General features: G+C 40.8%; 2 protein-coding genes across 4 annotated transcripts in view; one reads left to right on the forward strand and one right to left on the reverse strand.

Annotated features, from left to right (window-relative positions):
* The first annotated feature begins 86 nt into the window (after window positions 1–86).
* med8 (mediator complex subunit 8) lies at window positions 87–4,963 on the forward strand. Its single transcript, XM_080722090.1, has 7 exons — window positions 87–158; window positions 1,876–1,997; window positions 2,107–2,251; window positions 2,353–2,493; window positions 2,847–2,934; window positions 3,022–3,261; window positions 3,965–4,963. Exons 1-7 carry the CDS (start codon window positions 153–155, stop codon window positions 4,033–4,035), a joined length of 813 nt encoding a protein of 270 aa, XP_080578216.1. The 5' UTR covers window positions 87–152; the 3' UTR covers window positions 4,036–4,963.
* A 10,205-nt stretch (window positions 4,964–15,168) lies between these two features.
* LOC308284509 (pre-B-cell leukemia transcription factor 1-like) overlaps window positions 15,169–21,743 on the reverse strand; it is a gene marked incomplete at its 5' end in the record, with an annotated part of 64,500 nt that continues 57,925 nt past the window's right edge. For all 3 annotated transcript variants that reach the window (XM_080725153.1, XM_080725152.1, XM_080725151.1), the window contains 4 exons: window positions 15,169–15,300; window positions 18,520–18,609; window positions 19,566–19,678; window positions 21,290–21,449. In XM_080725153.1, coding sequence (XP_080581279.1) covers window positions 15,208–15,300; window positions 18,520–18,609; window positions 19,566–19,678; window positions 21,290–21,449 — 456 coding nt within the window. In that variant the 3' untranslated portion in view covers window positions 15,169–15,207. The remainder of the gene's footprint in view (window positions 15,301–18,519; window positions 18,610–19,565; window positions 19,679–21,289; window positions 21,450–21,743) is intronic.

Raw genomic sequence — 21,743 nt, forward strand, 5'->3', positions numbered from 1 at the left:
CCAACAAAAACAGTGGGAGGCAGCAATACGGCAAAGAACGCCTTGGCTGCCTGAAATACAACAGGAGAAGAATATCTAAAGCTAAACTGAGGGCAACACATAGCGTTGAGTTTTCGTGTTCAACGCATTTATTAGCTTAAAAACTCAACAAAATGCAGGTAAATTTCCCCATGTATTGCATAGCTTTTTTATTAACTCAATGCATACTTGCTTGTTGTGCATATTCATGTTTTAAGTAACATTAGTTGAGTTATTTACTGTTTTATTTACGCTAACCGGTTAGAATTAGCCATAGCATAGCTATCTTCGTTCTTCAGGTTTAGTCAATTAATTTAGACCAGAGATTCTCAAAATGTTCATGCCAAGAACCCCAATATACGTATTCGATCCCCATTTTAAAATGTTTTTGGTGCCATTTTTTTATTATTTATTTCAGATTTAGCACAGCACTCATTCTACAGCTGTTCTACAACTAGATTTAGGGATATAACACACTTATGATAACATCTATGATATATTGTCATTGGACTGCTAACTTACTACAGTCTCTGAAATTAAGCTGTTTTTTTCTAGGGACCCCTGCTGTCTTCTCAGGGACCAATTTGAGATCTACTGGGTTTAGATTACATGATTGATTGAAATCTTTATTAACACAATTATTAACAGTACAGTAGTACAGTCAAAAGTTATGCTATGAGGAAAACACCAGGGCCTTGTTTCCATTGTGGTCCATTGTACTCAATGCACATCAGTAATAGCTCAGTAGCAGCAAGAGGGAGACTGAGAAGTGGGGTCAGGGGCTGAGGATGCTACAGTTCTTGAGGTGCCTGATTCTATGTTAAGGTAACTGAACACTGCTCGTCTGAGTATCTTAAAGGCCCATTGACAGATGGTGTACTCTGTCTTCTGATTAGATGAGGCCTGGTACTACTACTAGTAGTCTTTATTAGTTTGTTTTCAGAGTTCTGTACTAGTTTTGATTTGAGTGACATTGGGAACAGAACCATGAGGTGCAAGGTGTAGTCAACGTGACATACTTTATAAACATTAAGGATGTCCATAATTACAACACCAGAGGCAGCGCCACAGATCACTTTCAACCCAGAGTCAAAACCAACAAAGGGTCAAACTCTTTTCTGCTATACCACCAAAATGTGGAAAGCCTTACCGAAGGTCATAAAGGAGTGTGGATCACTAGCATCCTTTAAAATTGCCCTGAAAAACCACTTACAGGCAGCAGCCGTTCGCAACTGGTAAAAAAACGAACCTAGCCCAACCCTACCCTCCCCTGCCCCTTCTTTGTATATACTTACTTACTTACTGTTTTAGACTCTTTTTTTGTACTCTCATTATTTCTTTTCTTTACATATCTACTGCATAGTACTGTGTTTTATTCGTCTGTCATTCAATGTTATATGAGATACTTAAATGGTTTCCTGTGGAAATAAGCTTAGTCTTTTCATGGATCTCCTTTTAGTAGACCTTGTACCAGTGAACTGTACTGTCATGAAACTGTACCTTTTCCTATGCAAACTTCTAATAAAGTCTTCAATCAATCAATCAAACAAACAAACAAACAGCAAGAGGACTCTTGTTGATAAGAGAGGGAAAAGACCTGCCCAAAAATCGTGTTCTTTGGTTTACTTTCACTCTCACCTTGTTGTTTTTTCACTGAGAAGTTTGTTATCCAAGATACAACCCAAATACTGTACCTCTTTTATACTTGTGAATTGCATTGTCACCAACTCTGGCCTTAAAGTCTGAGGACTTACTGAGGTTGTATGTGGGTCCAAAGAGAATGAATTCTGTTTTGCACAGGTGGTGTAATGACAGTTTATGAGAATGTTAAACGTATTGAAACTCATTACTCCACAGCAACGAGAGGAAAAGCAGCTTGAGGCGTCGGTGGAGTCTCTCATCATTCGTGTTGCACATCTCAAAAGTGCACTGCAAAGTTTTATATACAAGCTGGAAAATGAATTCGAGCGATTGACATGGTAAATATACGTTCAAAAATGTTACATAAATATTCATTCCAAGTTAATTTTCTTAAATTAGTTGAACAGTCACTGTGCTAATATAATGCATTTGTCTTTAAAAAAACAGGCCCTCCGTCTTGGACAACTTTGCTCTGGTCTCTGGTCAGCTGAACACCATCAACAAACTGCTGAAGAACGATAAGACTCCATCATTTCGCAATCAAGTTATAATACCTCTAATCCTGTCTCAGGATCGAGATGAAGAACTAGCAGTGCGTACTATCTCAGGAAGAATGTCTGAATCTTTGCTTAATTTTCTTTTGCAATTTGCCTATTCGTAAGCTCACTGTCCTGTTACACTGTCCTTGCACAGAAACTGACAGAGCAGCGTGTAGCTGTGTTCAGTCATGAGATCGTACCCGACCACCTGCGTACCAAGCCTGATCCAGAGGTGGAGGAACAAGAGAAGCAGCTTGCAGCAGAGGCTGCACGTATTGGGCCAGAGGTAGCACAGGTACAGTATGCATGATGACTTCAATAATTGATTATTTTCCAAAAAGAAGAAAATAGCAGAGCTTTTCAATCTGCTGTTTTTGGATGGGACCATTGTTCATCAAAGTATAAAATTGGTTGTTAATCAGACATTTTAGTCTATTAAAAAAATTCAAATGTTTTCGTGTGGATTTGTTAATTTAAGAAAACAGACACACATATGTTCAGTTAATTGACCAGCCCTAATTGCCATGTAGTTAAATAAGCTCATTGCTTGAATGAAGAATACACTGTCAAATCCATAGTAAACTGTTAAATTAATCTACACTCTGGCTGTTATAGTGTACCTTACATACTTTAACTTTTTCTCAACAGAAACAGATCCAGACATTGAACAAGTTGTGTTCCAATCTGCTGGAGAAGCTTAACAATCCTCGTGATGACAGGGATTCAGAAAGTGCTGGTACGCCTGGAATAATTCGATGAAAATATTTGTTGTTATGCATGAAGCAGTTATCAGTTTAATGACAATAGATGTCCATTTTTACAGCAATCCGGCAAAACAAGCCATCTTTCAACCCCGCTGATACCAATGCATTGGTCGGCGCAGTTGCCTTTGGAAAGGGTCTTTCCAAATGCAGGCCTCCAGGGCCAGTGGCCCCTGGACATCCAGGACAAGGGCCTATGATTGGTGGAGGTCCAACCTTGCAGCAGGTCACTATTGGTGGTGGTTCAGGTCAACAAGCAGGAATGGGTGGGCCTGTGGCTCCACAACAGCAAGGTCAGCCAGGTAAGAAAGAACAACATTAGATGAAAGATTACAGTCTGATTTATACTAGATGAAAGATTCCAGTCTGATTTATACTAGATGAAAGATTCAATTCTGATTTATACTGTCGGGACAAAATGTCCTGCAATATGTCACTTAAAGGTAAAATGTTTCAATTGGAAAATACATATTTCCTGTCAAGGAAACTTTATACACATATAAACTTTGTAACAGAAGCGTGAATTAGGCATACAAGGTATCAAGTTGATCTCTAATTTGGCATCTCTGCTAATCAATGTGACTATTAATAGAAACTTGTAATACTATTACTTGCAAACATTGTGGACATTGCCTTGAGCTTTTGTACAATTCTCCTGATGGACTCATTAAAAAAGCACTTATGCCCTCTAGCTGCTGTAAAGTGTAATACTTGTAGCTTGTGGTTTAAGTGTTTGGTGTACTAATGTCATAACTAAAAACATGGAGCTCAACACTTTGAGAGATGTAATCATTACCAAAAAGAGGAATAAGATGAATGATGAAATATTGCTTTAGAAAAGCTAATGCTAGTGTGGGACTATATGGGAAGTATATTGATCAAGACATTGTTAGTGATTTGATTTCACATGACCAAGATGGGATTTATGGTTTATTGTACCCACCAGAAGCATGTGCAGGTTACATTTCTGCTTTCAACTAATATGTATTTCACTTTACTTTGCAGGAAAGATGCCAAGCAGCATCAAGACAAACATCAAGTCAGCCTCTGGTTCAATGCACCCTTACAACCGATGAGGTTATACCTGTACTCATTTGTTACCTTTACATGTTGACTTAGAACAGTGGCAATATTCATATATATATCACCATGAAGCCTGATTTCTACTTAGTCATATGACCGTGCCCTACAACAAAAATATAAATCTATAGATCAGTGGTTTTCAAAGTGGGTGACGGGGCACCCTGGGGTGCCGTGACGGCAGTCCAGCGAGATAATTTGATAATATTTGGAATTTATTTGGACACTTAAAAAAAATATTTACTATCATTTTAAACATGAAGTACAAAGTTATTTTCAGTCAATTCTAACCAAAATGGCTATTATCTCAAAGTTTTCCTCACAACATAATCGCTAAAATATGCTATAAATATAAGGTGCTGGGAGTGAAAATTATGAATATAATGTACGGATGCCTCGGATGAAGAAAATATTTTTAGGAGTGCCCCTGAGCCAAAAAGGTTTGGGAACCCCTGATATCACATACACTGTCTTGTATTCTATTATGCAGAATAGCGTCTAAGAGGTGATAACGTTCACATTTGTTTTCCATGTTGATTCCATGGCATTAGCTTTATAATGTCCCCAAATAATTGTAAGGTATGAAAAACTTAATTGTGATATTTCATTCATATGATATCTGAGCCTCTTTGAACTTCTACAAGTTAACCACTTGGTGGCAGCAAACAATAGTTTTGTGATCATAAATGTCATTTGTACCCAAGATCTGTGACACTCATTAAGGAAAATATTTGTAAAATGGCATTGGATCATTTGTACCAGATATCATTACCGGTATATTTGCGCGTTATGGTGTGCTAGTCTTAACACCCAGGAGTGAGTTTGACTTGTTGTTTTTTACGCAGAAAATAAAGTTAACATACAGTTCGAGAGTTAAATGTTCTCCTTTACGACATAAATTACACTTTTTCAGTCTGTTTAGTCTGTATTGTCTGTTTCAAGAAATAAATACATGGGAAATGGTAACAAATAGTACTACTAAGTGTGCTAACTTGATCTTTTTGAAGAACATGGGTTAATATGGGAAGCCTTTGTTTGGTACAGAGCTTATTTTCTAAATGTGTCCAGAACCCAATCTAAAAGTTCAGAATCAGAATCACTTTTATTTGTCACTTCCTCCATATACATGCATACATAAAGAAAATGAAATATCGTTCCCCCTCAGTCACTTGCAGTGCAACATAAAAACATCAAGCCTGTCTAAAGAAAACATAAAAGGTCCTAAAACTAAAAACAGTATACACAACATTTAGGAAGAAGTGTGTATATATATATATATATATATAACGAGCAATTCATATAAAACTTAAAAGTTCATTGGAAATCTGCGTTATGATCCCATGGTGGTAGTAACTGCCGTGTGTGCCTACAACGACCTCATCCCTGTGTAACTATTGAGAAGCCACCTTTCATTATGATTATGGTGCCATGTTCCTCTTTTTGTGTGTTCTCAAGAAAATAAAGGTTAGGCCCAACATGAGTGAATCAACTGATTCTTTACATAAATGAGTAAATAAAGAGAACAATTTAATTTTATTCTTTTACAATTCACTTAATTTATTTGCTTAATTTCCTGTGTTGGCCCAAGACAGCTACTTTGTACCAGTAAATCATTATTTACTGCCGTGGTTTGAGGAAGATATTGTTTGCCATTAAACAACCAACCCTGCTCCACTTAAGCGCTGCAATGTGCACCATGATATCATCTTTATTATTCAGTGTTGTGAGTGCTCTCGCAGCCAACACTCCGTGCTTACATTTTGCCCATTATGTATGGTGAAACAAAGGTGAGAGTAATATGTGTGGACGTTGCTCTGTCTGGCCTGATAATGTCACAGTGTTTAAAGGGAGGAAATGAGGAAGTTCATGCTGACGTGTGAGGGCCTCTCCATGCTCGTGGTCTGTCCACTCCAATCCCTGTCCCGCTGAGCCATGGCGGCAAAGCACAATGACCACTGTGCTGTCACAGGATGCAGCCCGATGGGCTGACCTACATACACCCTCTGTCCCCGAACAGGCGGACGTCTCGCTGTGTCAGCCGCTGTAGTAGGAGCCTCTGCTGAGACAGCTCAAAGCTGCACAAGGTCAGACTGTGTCCACAGATGAGATCTACACTAATAAACGAGGTGTAATGGACAATGTACTGCCATGCAAAACCTCAGAGAAGCATGAAACCTCCAGTGTGATTTCTGTCCCAAAAGTAGAAAGGAATCGAGGTCTTTCCAACAAAGCAATTATCTTCTGGGGATGTTAGGTGGGTTATTGCACATCTTTTCCTGTCTCAGAGGAGCGAAGAGAGACTGGGAGTGTTAATGAAGTGGGCTTCAAGTTGGTTGGACCTCAACTAACATTCAATTTGCACTTTACAAAAGGTACAGTATGTGAAAGTCTAATTCCCCTGCTGAATATTATACATGCGCACACACACAGTATATTGTTACATTAGTCTTTAAATGAGGTCCATCCACCCCTGCTAGATTTTTATAATTCTTTGGAATCATTGGAATGATGGCTTAAAGGTGTGAAGGACAGATGATGGGGGGGGGGAATGGCACAGTCAACTTGCTCTACAAGGTTGTTGAGCCAAGAAGCCAAAAACGGAATAGGCCTATAGCTTATTTTAGATTCCCATCCTCAGTCTGCATACTGCTTTCATTGACCACTTACGGTAACCCTACTATATATACGTTGTTGTGCAAGGTCTCCCGGCAGTCTATACCTTGTCCCCTCCTTTTTTCCCTCTGCACCAAATGTCTTCATCGGAAACAGACGATCTTACAAGGGTTAGGCTTGTAGATCTGCAATTTTCATTGAATGTTCGCCAATTGCTGCTGAATGTTTGCCAATTATAACATGCTCACAATTGGGATGCTGGAGTTCATCTAGTTAAGTGTGTTGGTTTAACCCTGAGCTTCAGCAGATCTCATACAGTAACCTTGTCCTGTGTCTGTCCAGACTGTCATTGGTCAATTGGTGTCTGTTTGTATGGCCAGGGTCACATTGGCCAAGCTTCGCGGGACGCTTAATGAAATTAACTCATAAATAGCACAGCTGATTTCACACTGGGTGTGATTTTTCACATTATCAATAAGAATGTATCACAGGCTTTATTCTGACCGTAACCCATTTAGACCTGTTACACCTACTACTGTCTGCCTTGTTATATCTTTCATTTAGACCTGTTACACCTACTACTGTCTGCCTTGTTATATCTTTCATTTAGACCTGTTACACCTACTACTGTCTGCCTTGTTATATCTTTCAAGCCGGAAACGTGTCATTTGAGTTAATTGTTTTAAATTATTTTAATAAAGATTAGAATTCTTTCAGAAAACGTAGGTCAGGATTTAGAAGGCGTTTTTAGAATCACATGATTTTATTTTAAATTGTAGTCCCTCACTCAATGTATGCTACCTGAGGTGAAAGAGACCCATGAGGGGTCAGCAGTGTTTCACTGAGAGCAATAAGATATTCCATAATTCTGTTATAGTAAACAATAAGGATCCAGCCGCACTCAGTTTTGAATATTTCTATTTGCAATCCAAATGTGGATTCTGTGTGTGTGATTGATAGTACATCCAGAATCACACATTCAGAGGTATTTTGGTTACAGAGACATTCTACAATTCTCAAATCATCCAAAAACACCTCAATGTTAATTCTTAGAGATCATCATACCAATATGACAGCAGAATCTGTTCCAAATCTTATATCAACAACATATGTGGGACACGATAACATAAGTGATAAAGAGAGAAAAAAATAAGAAATTGGATTTTTTTTTTCAAGAGTTGAAAAACAAGCTAGAGCAAAGTAATGACACCGACATGAATGATAATAGCTTTGTTCTGCCAGTAAGTGATTGCAATAGGAGTGCATCCAGATGTCCTTGATCATCAGTGCAAAAATATTTAGCATTTCTTGCTCATTTTCTGATTCATGTGGCAGGGAGATAACTTTGTTTTGCTTTGATTTTTCATAGCTTTTGGCACAATTCTAAAGGGATGCCCCCTCCCCCTATTTTTGAAGATGATGATAAGGTCCATATCTGGCTCATTACAGAGGCTTTAGGCAAGCATAAAGCAACAGTGTACAACTCCATAAACTCCCACACCCCAAATGAGCAATATATTACAGATTCTAATTCAAATGCTGTACGGTTTAAATGACTTGAAAGGCTGTGATGTCGCATACTGATCTGTGAAATCGTCTCCAAATGTCTCCTTTATGAAACTTGGGGATCAGAGGAATTCATTAAAGATCTGTGGGTGGCATAGGCAATGTAAAAGACTCAAGCACTCGAATAACACTTCCACCCAAGAGCCAAGTTGACCTGCTTCCAAATCCGAGATCTTCACCGCTAAGTGGAACACACCCACAAGTCCCTGGTTATGGGGCCCCTTTCTGCGCATCCAAGTTGGAACCTTTCCTTTGGATTGTCTCGGCAAACAATCATTTGTTTCCAGCTACAAGACATCTTATTTTAAGAGGGTCATCACCATTGCACAGCAGAAAGCATGGATAGGGTTTCCCTGAATGAGCTGCTTGGCTAGAACAAAGGGGCTCCATTATCTTGTGCCCCCCAGACCTCAAACCTTGCAATGTCTCTGAGTCTGCTTCAATAACCATTCCCCCAGGCATGTATCGCCTCATGTATGAGTGCTGTCTTGGCAGGCATTGATATGGCTGATGCACATTATGCATATGTAAGTCCAGTGTTATTGTATTGCTATTGATATAATGAGAGCTGAGATGAGCCTTGTGCCCACATGTATTGTTGTGGGTTTCAAAGATGTGTGGGTGTATAGTCTTCCAACTTTCCCAAATGCTAGAATGTAATTGTCTTATACTTTATATTTATTATTCATTCGTTTTTATTCATATTTATTTGACATGGACAATACAGTCACATTGTGACAGACCAAATTCTAATTGTCAACACTGGCCACACTTCTAAAAACAGCAATTTAATTCTGATTATAGTCAGAATTAAATAAATACATAATCTCATTGATGATCTGAGAGGTGTAATTGGGCAGTGTGCAGGTCAGTGATGTATTCCCAATCTTCCGCCCATAGCACTCACCAACAACCTTGCAGGCTTATGAAAAGGTTAAAATGTAATTAGATAGCATGTTATGTAGACTCTTGTCAGGTCATTGTTGACATGGCATCTTAATTGTGTATAGATTCAAGCCAGGGTGAGGATATATCAGCAATCAGCATGTAATCCTGTTAAAAACAAGAATGCTAATTGTGTGTTTGGAGCTGGGTTTTCATTCAGAATTTCTACCATAACCATCAGACAAGGTGGGCTGTGTACAAGTTTCTGACTGAGAGAGTATGGATGCTATCTGTGAGAACTGTAATGACATGGACATTTATAGTTTAAGGATAGGATGTTTAATAATGTGGTGTTTTGGATATTGTGCTTCAGGACCCTGCTACCAAAGCTGTAGCTGTAGAGGTGATCGGCACTGAGGACTTGTCACTGCATAGTGCATACCAGAGGATCCAGGCGCACACAGACAAACAGCTGGGGTACTGGTTTGGGTTCCCCAGAACACAGACAGATAGGTGGTATAGTGGGTTCTATACAAGACATGTTGGGTGAACCTAGTGTATGTGTATAGTTTATAAACCCCTGACCTTATTGCCTGTGCCACACTGGCATGGAAGTTCAAGTGAGAACGATATACTTAACCTTGTAGAATTTAGATGGACAGTGAAAATGTGGGACCTTGAACTCCAAACCTTGCTCTTACTAACCACTGACACAGGTCTCATGCCACAGAAGCATGAAAGATGCAAGTGAAACCAAATACTTAACCTTGTAGAATTTAGATGGACGGTGAACATTTGAAAATGTGCCTAATCGTAGCCATGGATGATGGAAGTGAGAACCAAAAACAATCTGCTAAACAATCGCCCCCGTCATTAGAGGGTCTTTCTGTGTACAGTGGGGTACTGATGATCTGTCTTTGTGATATGTTTGTGCTGTTATATGGTTATGTGTTGTTTCTTTGTTACGCATTGCTTTTCATTGTAATAATCTAAAGTGAATTTAATTATAGTGAAATTAAACTAGCTGCTTTCTATTTAGTAGGGGATTCCCTCTGGGACACATGGACCCCACTGAGTGAATGACTATTGGCTCAAGCTCTGCTCATGCATACAGCTGGCGGCGGACGTACAATAAGAGATGTACCAGGGCATTAAGGAGGCTACTCAGGCACATGCACACATAGACATCAAAGGGGGCTTGAGCCACTGCCCTTTTATCCGTCTGTAAAAAGTGCCCTCTCCAAACCATGAATGCTGTTTTTTACTATGGTGAAAGAAATACAAATGCCCTCTTTCCATGCCATACCTGAAGGCAGCATTCAAGAGAATTGCCTTGTCCAAACTCTCCTGAACTTGAATGCAGCATCTTATGTTGAAAGAATGTCCCTCTCTGTGTAGAAAATGTTGTATGCCACATCTCCAGTATAGACTTGATTATGCTTAGTTTAGTGTGGTATCACACACCGAAAATAGCCGACCACCAAGCTCACACGTTGTGAGCTTGGAGGTCTGCTATTTTCGATATTCCCACCAAAAGGCCATTTTAGAAATGTCAGGCCCTGCCTCTCTAACATTCTCTGCACGTCCCTGAGGCTACTGGTACCACCCAGAAGAAAACTGTCCCTCTGAAGTCAGCCACAGGCGAGGTGATAAAGGACAAGGGTCGAACACCTTTCAGAACCCTATGCCCGGGAGAACACTGTCACAGATGATGACACCATGGGCATCTGTGATGTGGAACCCCAACCGGAACCCAGTGCTAAAGAGCTCAGTTCAGCAATTGAAGCGTAGAATAGCTCTTAAAATCTTGCATAGCATTAGTTACTTACTGTACATGGTAATGGATTTATGTCACTCAAGTATTTGTTAAGAAATACAGCACATTAAAGGAATGTAGGGCAGGCCCACAGATTTTTACATTGAGGGGGTTTATAACTTTTCACAGTGTAATTAATTACTAAATATCAATCTCACAATGCCTTATAGGTTCGTTAAAGGGAACATATGAACACATTACAGCATGTACAGTAGTTGCATCTATTTCTCTTACAGTGAATTAATGAGGAACCCTTTGATACAAACAAGGAGCCATCCCCATGTAATTATATTTGATCATGTTTGCATATGTCACTCCCACAGCCTCGGTCACGCTATGTGATTCGGATGCTCTGACACTTTTGGGACAACCCTTCCTAAGCCAAAAAGTTGACGTTCCTCCCTGTATGGGGGGACGGGGGGGTGGATGGATTGGAGGGCACAGATAGTCCTACAGACACCCAGCGTTATTTATCTGTAAGAGAGAGATAAGTGTACATTCCACCCTCGTCCAGGGAACGCACATTAACGGTGCCTTGAGGGAACGGTGGGTGCAGAGATGGAGTGGGGTTGGGGGGGGAGTGTGTCTGCCTGATGTAAGCGGGGAGCTTTCACTCACTTTATAAAGTTGTGAAAATGTCCCCCTTCACACCCTCAGCAGACCCAGCTCTTTGACGCAGTGTTAGCAGTGAGAAAATGCCTCAGATGGTGTAGCAGCACGTTTGGAAGTGTGATGTACAACGTTATCCGCTGGGGTGATGCGCTGTCAGGACTACAATGTGTAAATGTGTGTCCTACAGTGACTTATGACCCTGACCCTACAGTCTGAAGGAGAAACCACACCTCTTGTAGATATGAAGACCTCACGAAAAGAATCATCTCTTCAAGACTTGGGGACAAAATTAAAAACGACGAAAGCAAAATGTATGCAACAAAAGAAACTATTTATTTGGAATATGCATTGCCAGTACAAATTAAGAGACCATAAAACCTACACCAGCTATTTTTCTTCACAGAAAACAGGTTTTGAGTTGGAATTAAAAAGACAATAGTTTCTCATTTGATACCTTTTTACATAGGCAGAGATCTTAAAAGTTAAAACCCGTCCCGAAAAAAGGCTCCACGATTTCACTCTGAAATCCTTATAAAAAAGAATTAACATTCAAAACACTGCAGTACGTTATTTTATTGAAGAACAAAAGACATGCAACAAATAAAACATTTCATGTTTTACAAATTGTTCTGTTTCTTTTCTCTTTTTTTATGTTCCTTTTACTTTTATATTCAAAAACTAAAAGCATCATTACATGAAGCTTTAATAATATTTGACAGGCAATGTGAAAAGTTAGAATTGAGCATTTTTGAGAGGGATAGAAAGAATCCTGGCACGGTGCGTGGCCAACGCTGTCATTTCAATGGACTGGTTTCAACGATAGAGACACAGCTCCATCACCTCCATGGCACTCATTCCTCCACTGAAATGCTGCGCTGGTGAACCAAGAGAGCCTTTGCTTTCTGAATGATCAAAAATGCTTATTAGGCTATGTTATTCACACAATGGTTTACCTCCTATTGTTAGGAAATACCATATGCTATTATAAAAGCACTGTAAAAAGAAAAAGAACCACTGTTTTCCTTTTTCTTTCTTTTTTTCTTTTTTTCAGTCTGTGGTGAACTCGACGTTTCTCTCTGAGAGGTCAGTTGGGATTGGATCTCATTTCATTGTAAGGATTTACTCAAGCTAGGAAGAAGAATATCACAGGACAGTGTTAACACTGACTTTTCACGTCACCTTCGTCGGAACAGTATACTATTTTGGAGGCAGACTTGAGTGTGAAAGTTCAAGGTAAACAGAGGAACTGCCTCACAAGTGTCTGGTGACCTCAATCTGCTCGTTTGTCAAAACACTATGCTGCATCATATAACATAAAATAAAAAGGATACTGCCCAATAAAATAAAAAAGCAAAACAAGAAAGGTGCATATTATCTACATATAGAGCATTCTTGGGCTAATTCACATATTATGGTAGCATAAAGAAAACAGTCCTGTAAGCTGTAACCAAGTGAAAGAAACGTAAAATAAAGCACAACAACAAAAAGTGAATTATTCACAACATGAGGACATAAAAATATATCCAAACATCATCTGTGTGCCATCAGGGGACTTGTTTCAATTTCATTTCTATAAAGACTACTGTATTTTGACTGCATTTTTGTTTTGTTTTTTTGGTTTTGAGTACTAGAGCATTTTTGACATACTAGTACCTTAGATAATAAAATTCTACAAAACGAGAAAAGAAAAGCCGATAAAGCTGATCCCAAAGTAGAGAATGAAAACGTCTGCCTTTTTTGGTATCAAAGTATGGTATATGCAGAATATCTCAAGAGTACTACTTGTAATGTATACATGTTAGACCAAATACTATACTGTACATACAACAAAGGTCACAAATCTAATTTCACATTTTGGGTTGGTTGTGTAAGTTATGAATGCTGTGTTTTGTTAAGTGTTGTTATCCTGTAAATTAAGAAGAAAAAAAGGGAAGAGTACACACATACTATGCCATCTTTAAAGAACCCTTGCATCTAGGAGATATGAAAAACCTTCTTGAAACCAAATGAAAAGTGGACGTTAATTCAGAACAAAGATATGCAGTGTTTAACCACTTGAACCCTTGCGAGTATTGAGTGAAAACAGCAGATCTACAAGCTCATAGGTTGCAAGGTTGCAAAGCTTTATGAGCTTGTTCATTGGCTATTTTCAATGAAGAGATTTGGTGTTGAGGGAAAAAAGGAGTCAACTTAGTATATAGGGTTTAAGTGGTTAAATCCCCACAACATGGCACCTTAAAATTAAGAACAATTAAGACAGTTAAAGATATCAATTATTTTGCCCACAAGTGGTTTTGGTTACCAGCAGTATTTGGCTATAGTGATCGCATTGATGTACACTGACAATGAGTGATAATGTACCCTATTTGTTCCATAAATGAATACTATCGTTAAATCTAAAGATTCTCTTTATCTGTATGTTCTCACTTTGACATAATACAAATGTTACCCATTGACTGTGATCATTAGACGTTATTGTGCTTTAATACATATCGATGTGTCATAATTGCTGCTAATGTAATCATTGATTAAATGTTTCAGGTACATTTTTCAAACTTGCTAGGGTCAATTAGTGAATGCTAAGGACACAACAATACCTCAAGAGGTTCTAGCCTATAGAACTGATCCTAATCAGTTCTATACCCTAGGACCCAAACTCCCTCGAAACATAATTAAACGTTGTATTTTTCTGCTTACCAACTTTGGAGCGTAAAATAAAGTTACTCTGTTTCTGTATTGTGTGTGAGTATAAAACATACTATGCTGGCCAAAAAAGAAAACAAGTTACTGTCTGTTTTGAATACAAAGTAAGGTGAGAACCATTTCAGAAATACAAAGAGACTAACATGGTTGGTACACAGCTATGAAATGTCACCTCCCATTGAACGCCATGAAAAAAGAAAACAACCGAGTGAGTAGTAGTCATAACAAGAAATATGAATAATGTAACATTATCAAAATTCACCTCCAGGGTTGAACTTTGGCACGACAGTCAAACAGAAATCTGTGGGCACGGCAGTAAAAAAGAAAAGAACATAAGAGATAAAACTGAAACGGTATTGGGTGGTAGTATAAATTTACAAAAGTGAAAAAAGCGAAAAGAAAAGTGACTTATCTCAGATGATTTTCCTTTTGTTATTGTTTGTTTGTTTGTTATTTTCCATAGAGGTAGTGTGAGAGTATTTGATTTACAAGACACGGGCCCAATTGACCACATTCTCATGGTGGCCATACTTCTTCATACTTCATACTTGGGGAAGGGTCCCCACCATTCCCCAAGTATGAAGTCAGAGCAAAAGAAATTCGCTGTGTGAATGTAGCCGATATACTGCTAATCGTGTGCCTACGGAGTCACATACTGTATGAGAAATACAAAGAGGCAACGTGGACATTGTGTGGAAACTGTACAGACAGTAACGATGTGGAACGTGAGCTCCCTATGCAGGCTGCTGATGGCGTGGTGGTCGCAGTGATGGTCTGGGTAGAAAAAAGAAGTGACGATTTGTCCATAAATGGCGATAATGTCATCCCCGGTCCCTATGCCCAGCCCCCCGCCCCCCCCCAGATGTCTCCTGCCCCTGTAACTACAAATGTCAGCTTCGGTCCTGATGGGGTTGGGGGTTGGGTGGGTCGTGAGGCTATTATGGAGGCTGTAGTGGTGTGGTGGTTGGAGGGATCAGTTGGAGGTGTCAGAGTGAACGCTTCCGGGTCCTTCTGTGGGCGAAGTCACTGATGAGGGGGTTGTAGCATCCTGCCAGCCACCGTTTGCCTGGGAGAATATATGGGGGGGGGGGGGGGGGGGGGACATGGGAGACGGAAGAAGAAGTGAGTCCGGGGCAGTCGTTGGTGCTCATTACTCATGCATCAGGGTGATCTACAGAGAAGTGATACTGAGGTGCATTGCACATTAAGTCCTGAGGGTAGGGAACACACAGTGAACTCTATGTAACACAGCAATACCCCCAGTTACTTCACATACTGTATTGTCAACTGCAGCCTGCAGCCAAATATTTATCAGACGGAATAGAATACCTCCATATTAGATGCAATATTTCAAAGCAGAACTGACATAAAACGTGTTTAAGAGGAAATTCAGTGAACTACAAATATTACCCCATCACAATACTGTAGACTGAAATCTCTGTAATGACTAAAGTACAAAATAAATAAATAACTCGAATCATGGCTTTATGGCAAAAGGTTTAGATCCAATAATATAGAATGATGAAATTGTGCGAAAGGCCCCTTTGAAACAAAACAAAAGCCATCAGTGGCATTTTCAGTAATTGTGGCAGTGTAGATTTGAAGCAACCACAATGAGGCATATGGAGGTCCTTTAGAATTCTGGAGACAGGCCTGCTAAAGGACATTTGGAATATTAATAGCAAATCTCAAGCCATCAGGGTAAAAAAAAAGAACTGGAAATGGTCCTCGACAGCTTTTCATTTCAAAGCCTGTTATTTAAAGCAGACGACAGTCTGTAATCAAAGATGGCGGGGGAAGAAAAATCACAGAATGTCTGACCTTGGTGACACACTGTCTATTTCAAAATTGTAATTACTGCTGGAGTCAACCACAAAAGGCATTATGTATCTGCTCCGTCATTATGGGAAGTTTGACATCTTTTTGCATTGGACAATTTCTTGACCCCCCACATCCCTTCTCCAGTACAGTTAGTCATTTGTCTTGTCATTTTGTTTCCGTACAATTGTAAAATGTGTTTTATGTTTTCTGTATGTCACACTACTTCTATGTATGGTACAATATATAAGGATAATTTCTACTTCACCCATTTTCAACCTATATCTTCATATAATTGGTCCTCACTAATGCTCAATATAATTGATCATTTTTGTCTACTCGGTCTGTGTCTCAGAGGAGGGCTTTGGACATTTCCGAAAACCGAACAGTAACATAATCGATGGGAAATCCAAGCTAATGGAAACTGCACGCTTTCTAGTCCTGGACAGTTAGCATGCTATAATGGAAGCCATTGTTCTTGTGTAAAAAAGGAATGAAAAAAAAAATAGCCCAACGAAGATGTCAGGTTTCTGAACTGTCCACAGCCCTCCTCTGAGACACAGACCGAGTAGACAAAAATGGTGCCATATTATAATGAGCATTAGTGACTGAGGACCAATTATATGAAGATTGTTGAAAAGTCGTCCTTTCACAATTCTGAGATAAAATTTCTTCATTTATGTTACTTATTGCACTAGAGCATTTCAACGGTGCCATACCCGTCATACTATAGGAAAAAACAGCTATATGGAGGGGGCAACATTTGAACTTCGCAGCCATAGCTACATAAATCATAAGGTAACAGCTTGTCACACAGATATCCCGCTCTTACATTATGCAGTATGAGCCTTCTTTTAAGGCTCTAAAAGTGAATAAAACAGCATATTGTGGCATTGTAAGATGTGGAAGAGCAAGCAGGCGTCCAAGGAGAACGGTATCACCGAGGTCAGGGGAATGGCAGGGAACGGGCCCTGAATACGTTAGTGCTCTCTCAGGGCTAGCTGGCCTAGTGGAAGGAGGACATGTCCACAACCGTCCAGGACGGGCCATTTGAATACACATGTACATGTTGTTTTATTTATTTTTTGGGCGGAGCTAGCCTCGTGACTTTGTGTGTTATGTCCCATGTGGGGAAAATAAGTATGGGATTTCTCCACTGCATAGAATGGAGAAAATTGTAGAATGGAGAGGTCTGTAATTGTCCCTTTTCTGAGTGGACAATATAATGGATTTGAGGATAGGTCAAGCGTCACGTGACATCACAACAATAAGACGGAATTCTTCAGGAACAGTATTTTCTAGTGTGAAGTGTGATGTGAGCACCGCTCTTCACTGTTCACACAGTTGTGATATATATATATATACTGTATGTATATATGTATATATATATACATATATATATATATATATGTATATATATATGTATGTATGTATATATATTCCCCCCCCCCCCCCCACACACACACACACACACACACACACACACTGTACTATGTATATGTGTTTATGTATATACAGTATATATACAGGCCACATTTCAGCTCATTATCATGCGGCCGCTGAGGCACGCCAGACAACATCGACAGCAGAGAGGGACCCAGGCAGCCGCGCCTGTGACCGTCCTCGCCCTCTTTCTGCCGTGGCTCACTGTCAGGGCCATTAGTGTGGCAGCAACGTGATCTGAGCAATGCGCTTGGATTGCTGTCCCAAGTCCACACTCTGCTCTCCTTGTGTCTGTCTTATCGATTTTCCCCTTTACGACACGGCTTGTCGCTGTGAATTTCCCGGCAGTTTGCAGCCGCCAGCTAGCCAGCCTCCCCCCAAACCCATGCCGTACCCCGCGCACACCTCCCCCCCATCCCCACCCCAACTACGCAAGCCCTTCTCCCAGCATGCTACGAGACGCAAACTCAGCCGCCAAATCAGGCGAGGGACAAACGCGTGCACATAAACAAATCTTTCCTCTTCTCCAGGTACATGTACTTTTTGACATTTTCTTTTCTAGTTAAAAATTTTGGTTATTGTGGCTTTGTTTCCTGGCAGCCTCTGGCTCTGTGCCGCTAATCAGGGTCAACTAAGAGATGTGAAGCCCCATGCAGTAGGTGTCACCTGTTCCTGCATGCCTCTCACGATGGGGGGGCCCGTACGTGGCTGCAGGTGCTGCACCGGAGCTGATCCGACATGACAGGCTCAGACGGCACCTCTACGAGCACATACACGCGTGTGTGCGTGTGTGTGTGCCTGTGTGTGTGTGTGTGTGTGTGTGTACACCCGGGCCCCAGGTCTGCGCCCGTGGCGTGACCGATACAGAAGCAATCAACTAGGTGACCGCGGAAGCTGAGACAAGTCCTACTAAGTGGGAATCCGAGCCCCATGGCTTTGAAATAATTGCTAGGGGAGAGAAAGAAAGGAAAGGGAAGGAAAATAAATAAATAAAAGGATTGTATTGTTTTCTTTTCCTCCTTACATTGATGCCCTGCGGACTGTACATCTGGTTGGCTGTGAGTCCATCACTGTACCCGCCTGTCTGACTGATAACATGGCGAAGGGTATCCACCTGAAACAGAGGCAACAAACAAGGCAAGGTCAGAGTCGCACAACAGAAGCTCAAAGAACGAGAGAGGAAAGGATGACAGGATGATAATGGGCAGGGGTGTCGCACCAAATTCTGGGCCCCGGGTACAAGGATTCACTGTGGGGCCCCTGTGCTTTAACTATTGAAAAATAGCAGATATACAAGCTCACAGCGCGGCACCGAGTGCCGCGCTGCGAGCTTGTAGATCTGCTATTTTTGAAAAATCATGAAAATCTTTGAATATTTCAAATCCTTCTAAGGTTTTTTGAAAAATCTATGTTTCGATGGCAGTGGTTCTCAAACCTTTTCATGTGAAGGACCCCCAAAATGGTATGTATTTGGCCACGGACCCCCATCTCAAAATATTTCGTTCCAGGGACCCCCCAGAAGCAAAATCTGAGTTACAAATGTTCGCTTAAAAAATGCATATATTCAAAGATTTGCACACATTTTCACGACTTTTCAAAAATAGCAGATCTACAAGCTCGCAGCGCGGCACTCGTGAGCTTGTATATCTGCTATTTTTCAATAGCTAAAGTATAAAATAATTAAGGCCCCTCCACCACCTTGGGCCCTAGTAACTCAGTCCCACTTTCCTACCCCTTGTGACGCCCCTGATAATGGGTACACGGCACTGCGGTGGGAGACAATCACATCCACTCAGACATCACGGATACTTAGGACTGAAAATGTTGTCATGTTGAAAGAATGATACACGCACAAACAAACCAAACATCTGTGTTCAACTATTCTCAGTGTGAGCACGTAACTGTGGCATCTAAATGTGAGTGCGCTACTACGTCAATGTGAAACAGCACACTGGATCCACATGAAAGATTTGTGTGACTCTAGTCTGTGCACAAACAGGCCTAGTGGCGGGGAGCGAGCTATGCGTCTGTGCCTGTGGTTATCTGCTGCACCGCTCAGGGGCCCCCTACCTGTGACTGCACGTTGGCTCCCACCTGAGCCCCCTGGTACGAGTCCCCATTGAGAGACTGCACGCTCATGAACAAGTCCCCGGAGTTTGACATGTTAAAAGAGCCAGCAGAACCTGGAAGTGGAGAGGGAGCACCGGAATCACAGATAGAAAGAGGGCAAGCAGGATAAGCCAAATGGCCCGTCCAGGGGAGGTCGGGCCCAAATCTCCACTAGGGATGGGACGATAATCGCTGTTATTGTTTATCGCAAAAAAAAAAAAAAAAAACGCTCACAATAATCGTATCACGGAGATTTTTTATATATATCGTGAAATTGTCCTCCATCACACGCTGGGATCAATTCACCTTTGATCCACTTAAACCCTCTACAAAGTTGTCTTTGCTCTACAATCTTTGCTCTACAATCTACAAGCTCACAATGCGCGGCGTTGCGGCGTGTTGTGAGCTTGTAGATCTGCAATTTTTTTGGCAAATGTTCTTCCCCAGAATATCGATGCAGGGGTTCAAGTGGTTGACAAATCGCGATAATATCGTAAATCGTGATTATTTTGGTCACAATAATCCCGACATGACCTTCTCGTATCGTCCCATCCCTAATCTCCGCCACCCCCTCCCCTGGAGGAGCACCATGCAGATGTTAGCTAGCTAGCAGGCACTGGCAGGCAGGTAGCTAGGCCAAGATAAAGATGACAAGAGCAGAACAGAGCAATGCTGACATGTGAACAGCAGAGCGGCAGCTATTACACGCAGCAGACGCTGTTTGTCTGAGGCGTTCATATCATCGACGACATTTGGCACATGATTTGTGTTATCATCGTGTTAATGTTGTTAAACAGGTGTTCGTGACCAAACCTAGAGCCAGAGCAAATAGAAACTCGAGAGGCTTGTATGTCAGTGCAGCAGAAAAACGCAGTAAGACATACGGTAGTATGCAATATAATGTCATGAACATCTGACACAAACAGTAAAATCATTGTGTTAATTTAAGTCTGAGCGTAAAGAAATTGGCCACGTAAGGGTCTATTTTCACACTCTCCAAGTTAAATGAACACAGAGGATTTTATTGTGTAGTAACATGAGAGGTATTAAGTTAATGTGAAGAACAATGTTAATTGAAAAGCAAGAGCAATAAGCAATGGGAGACGTGGCATGGGGCCCAGGTAATCTAATCTCTGACATAGAAAGTTTTCTACGCTCTCTATGTTAAGCTATGCTATGGTTATGTTACATGGTGACAGGTGACAGGCACGTTTCTTTTATAAGAGTGCTTTTACACTGACATTGAAGTCAGAATCTGTGTATGGCTCAAAATGTGCTTTTTTTAACCTGGGTGTGGATCAAGGAACCACAACTGATTTCACCTGCACATGATGACATTCATATTATGTAACATTTTGGTAGCAGCACCAAATAATATTGCATACTGTCTTGTCCTCAGTTTCTAGCAATACAGTGCATTGGACATATCGCAGTTTGGCAGAATTGTAACCAGAGCCGTTATGGACTCAAGAGTGTAAAAACCACATAAGAGCTGCTACAGTTGCAGTCCTTGAATTAATGAAAAGCTGCGATACTTCATATACGTACAGTAACAGTAGTTTGTGGTTTGGTATCATGAACAGCACCAGAGCGTGACAAAATGTATTCAGAACTAAATATAGCACTTTCACAATCATGATCATTATTAGAAAGGAGTAACATGTGGAAACAGACTGTGCGCTCACCTGCAGAGTTTGGAGTTGAGGGTGAATTAGCTTGGCTTCCGTGCGAGGATACGTTGGTAGCATTTACGGCAGTTCTTGCGGCGTACATGTTGGCTTCTTCTTGGAACTTGCCGATGTTCTTCTTGTATCTGATTCTCTTATTTCCAAACCAGTTGGAAACCTGAGTCAACAAGCCACAGAAAGCACATCATTTATGACATTTACAATCGTTAAACGCTTGCCATATTGACAGCCGACGTCGACGTCAGGGTGAATCAGAGGAGTCTTTTGCCGGCCTGGCCTCCGCTGGCAGGCCTAATAGTGAAGACGGCCTCTGGGGCTGTCAGGAGGTAGGGGCTAGATAGACCAGCGCTGTGAATCTACATTAGTGCCAGGATGGAATGATTGCCAATAACAGTCTCATTATGTCACTATGACTGCAGCTATCATCAGAACTCATGCTAGCACCAATCAG

The sequence above is a fragment of the Nannobrachium achirus genome, assembly GCF_963921795.1.
Source record: "Nannobrachium achirus genome assembly, chromosome: 1".
NCBI lineage: Eukaryota > Metazoa > Chordata > Actinopteri > Myctophiformes > Myctophidae > Nannobrachium > Nannobrachium achirus.

What these genes read in the sequence shown, in the direction of transcription:
- med8 (XM_080722090.1), top strand. An exon ending in GAATTCGAGCGATTGACATG is followed by an intron (nt 1,998 to 2,106) that starts GTAAATATACGT and finishes TTAAAAAAACAG; the next exon opens with GCCCTCCGTCTTGGACAACT. An exon ending in TTGGGCCAGAGGTAGCACAG is followed by an intron (nt 2,494 to 2,846) that starts GTACAGTATGCA and finishes TTTTCTCAACAG; the next exon opens with AAACAGATCCAGACATTGAA.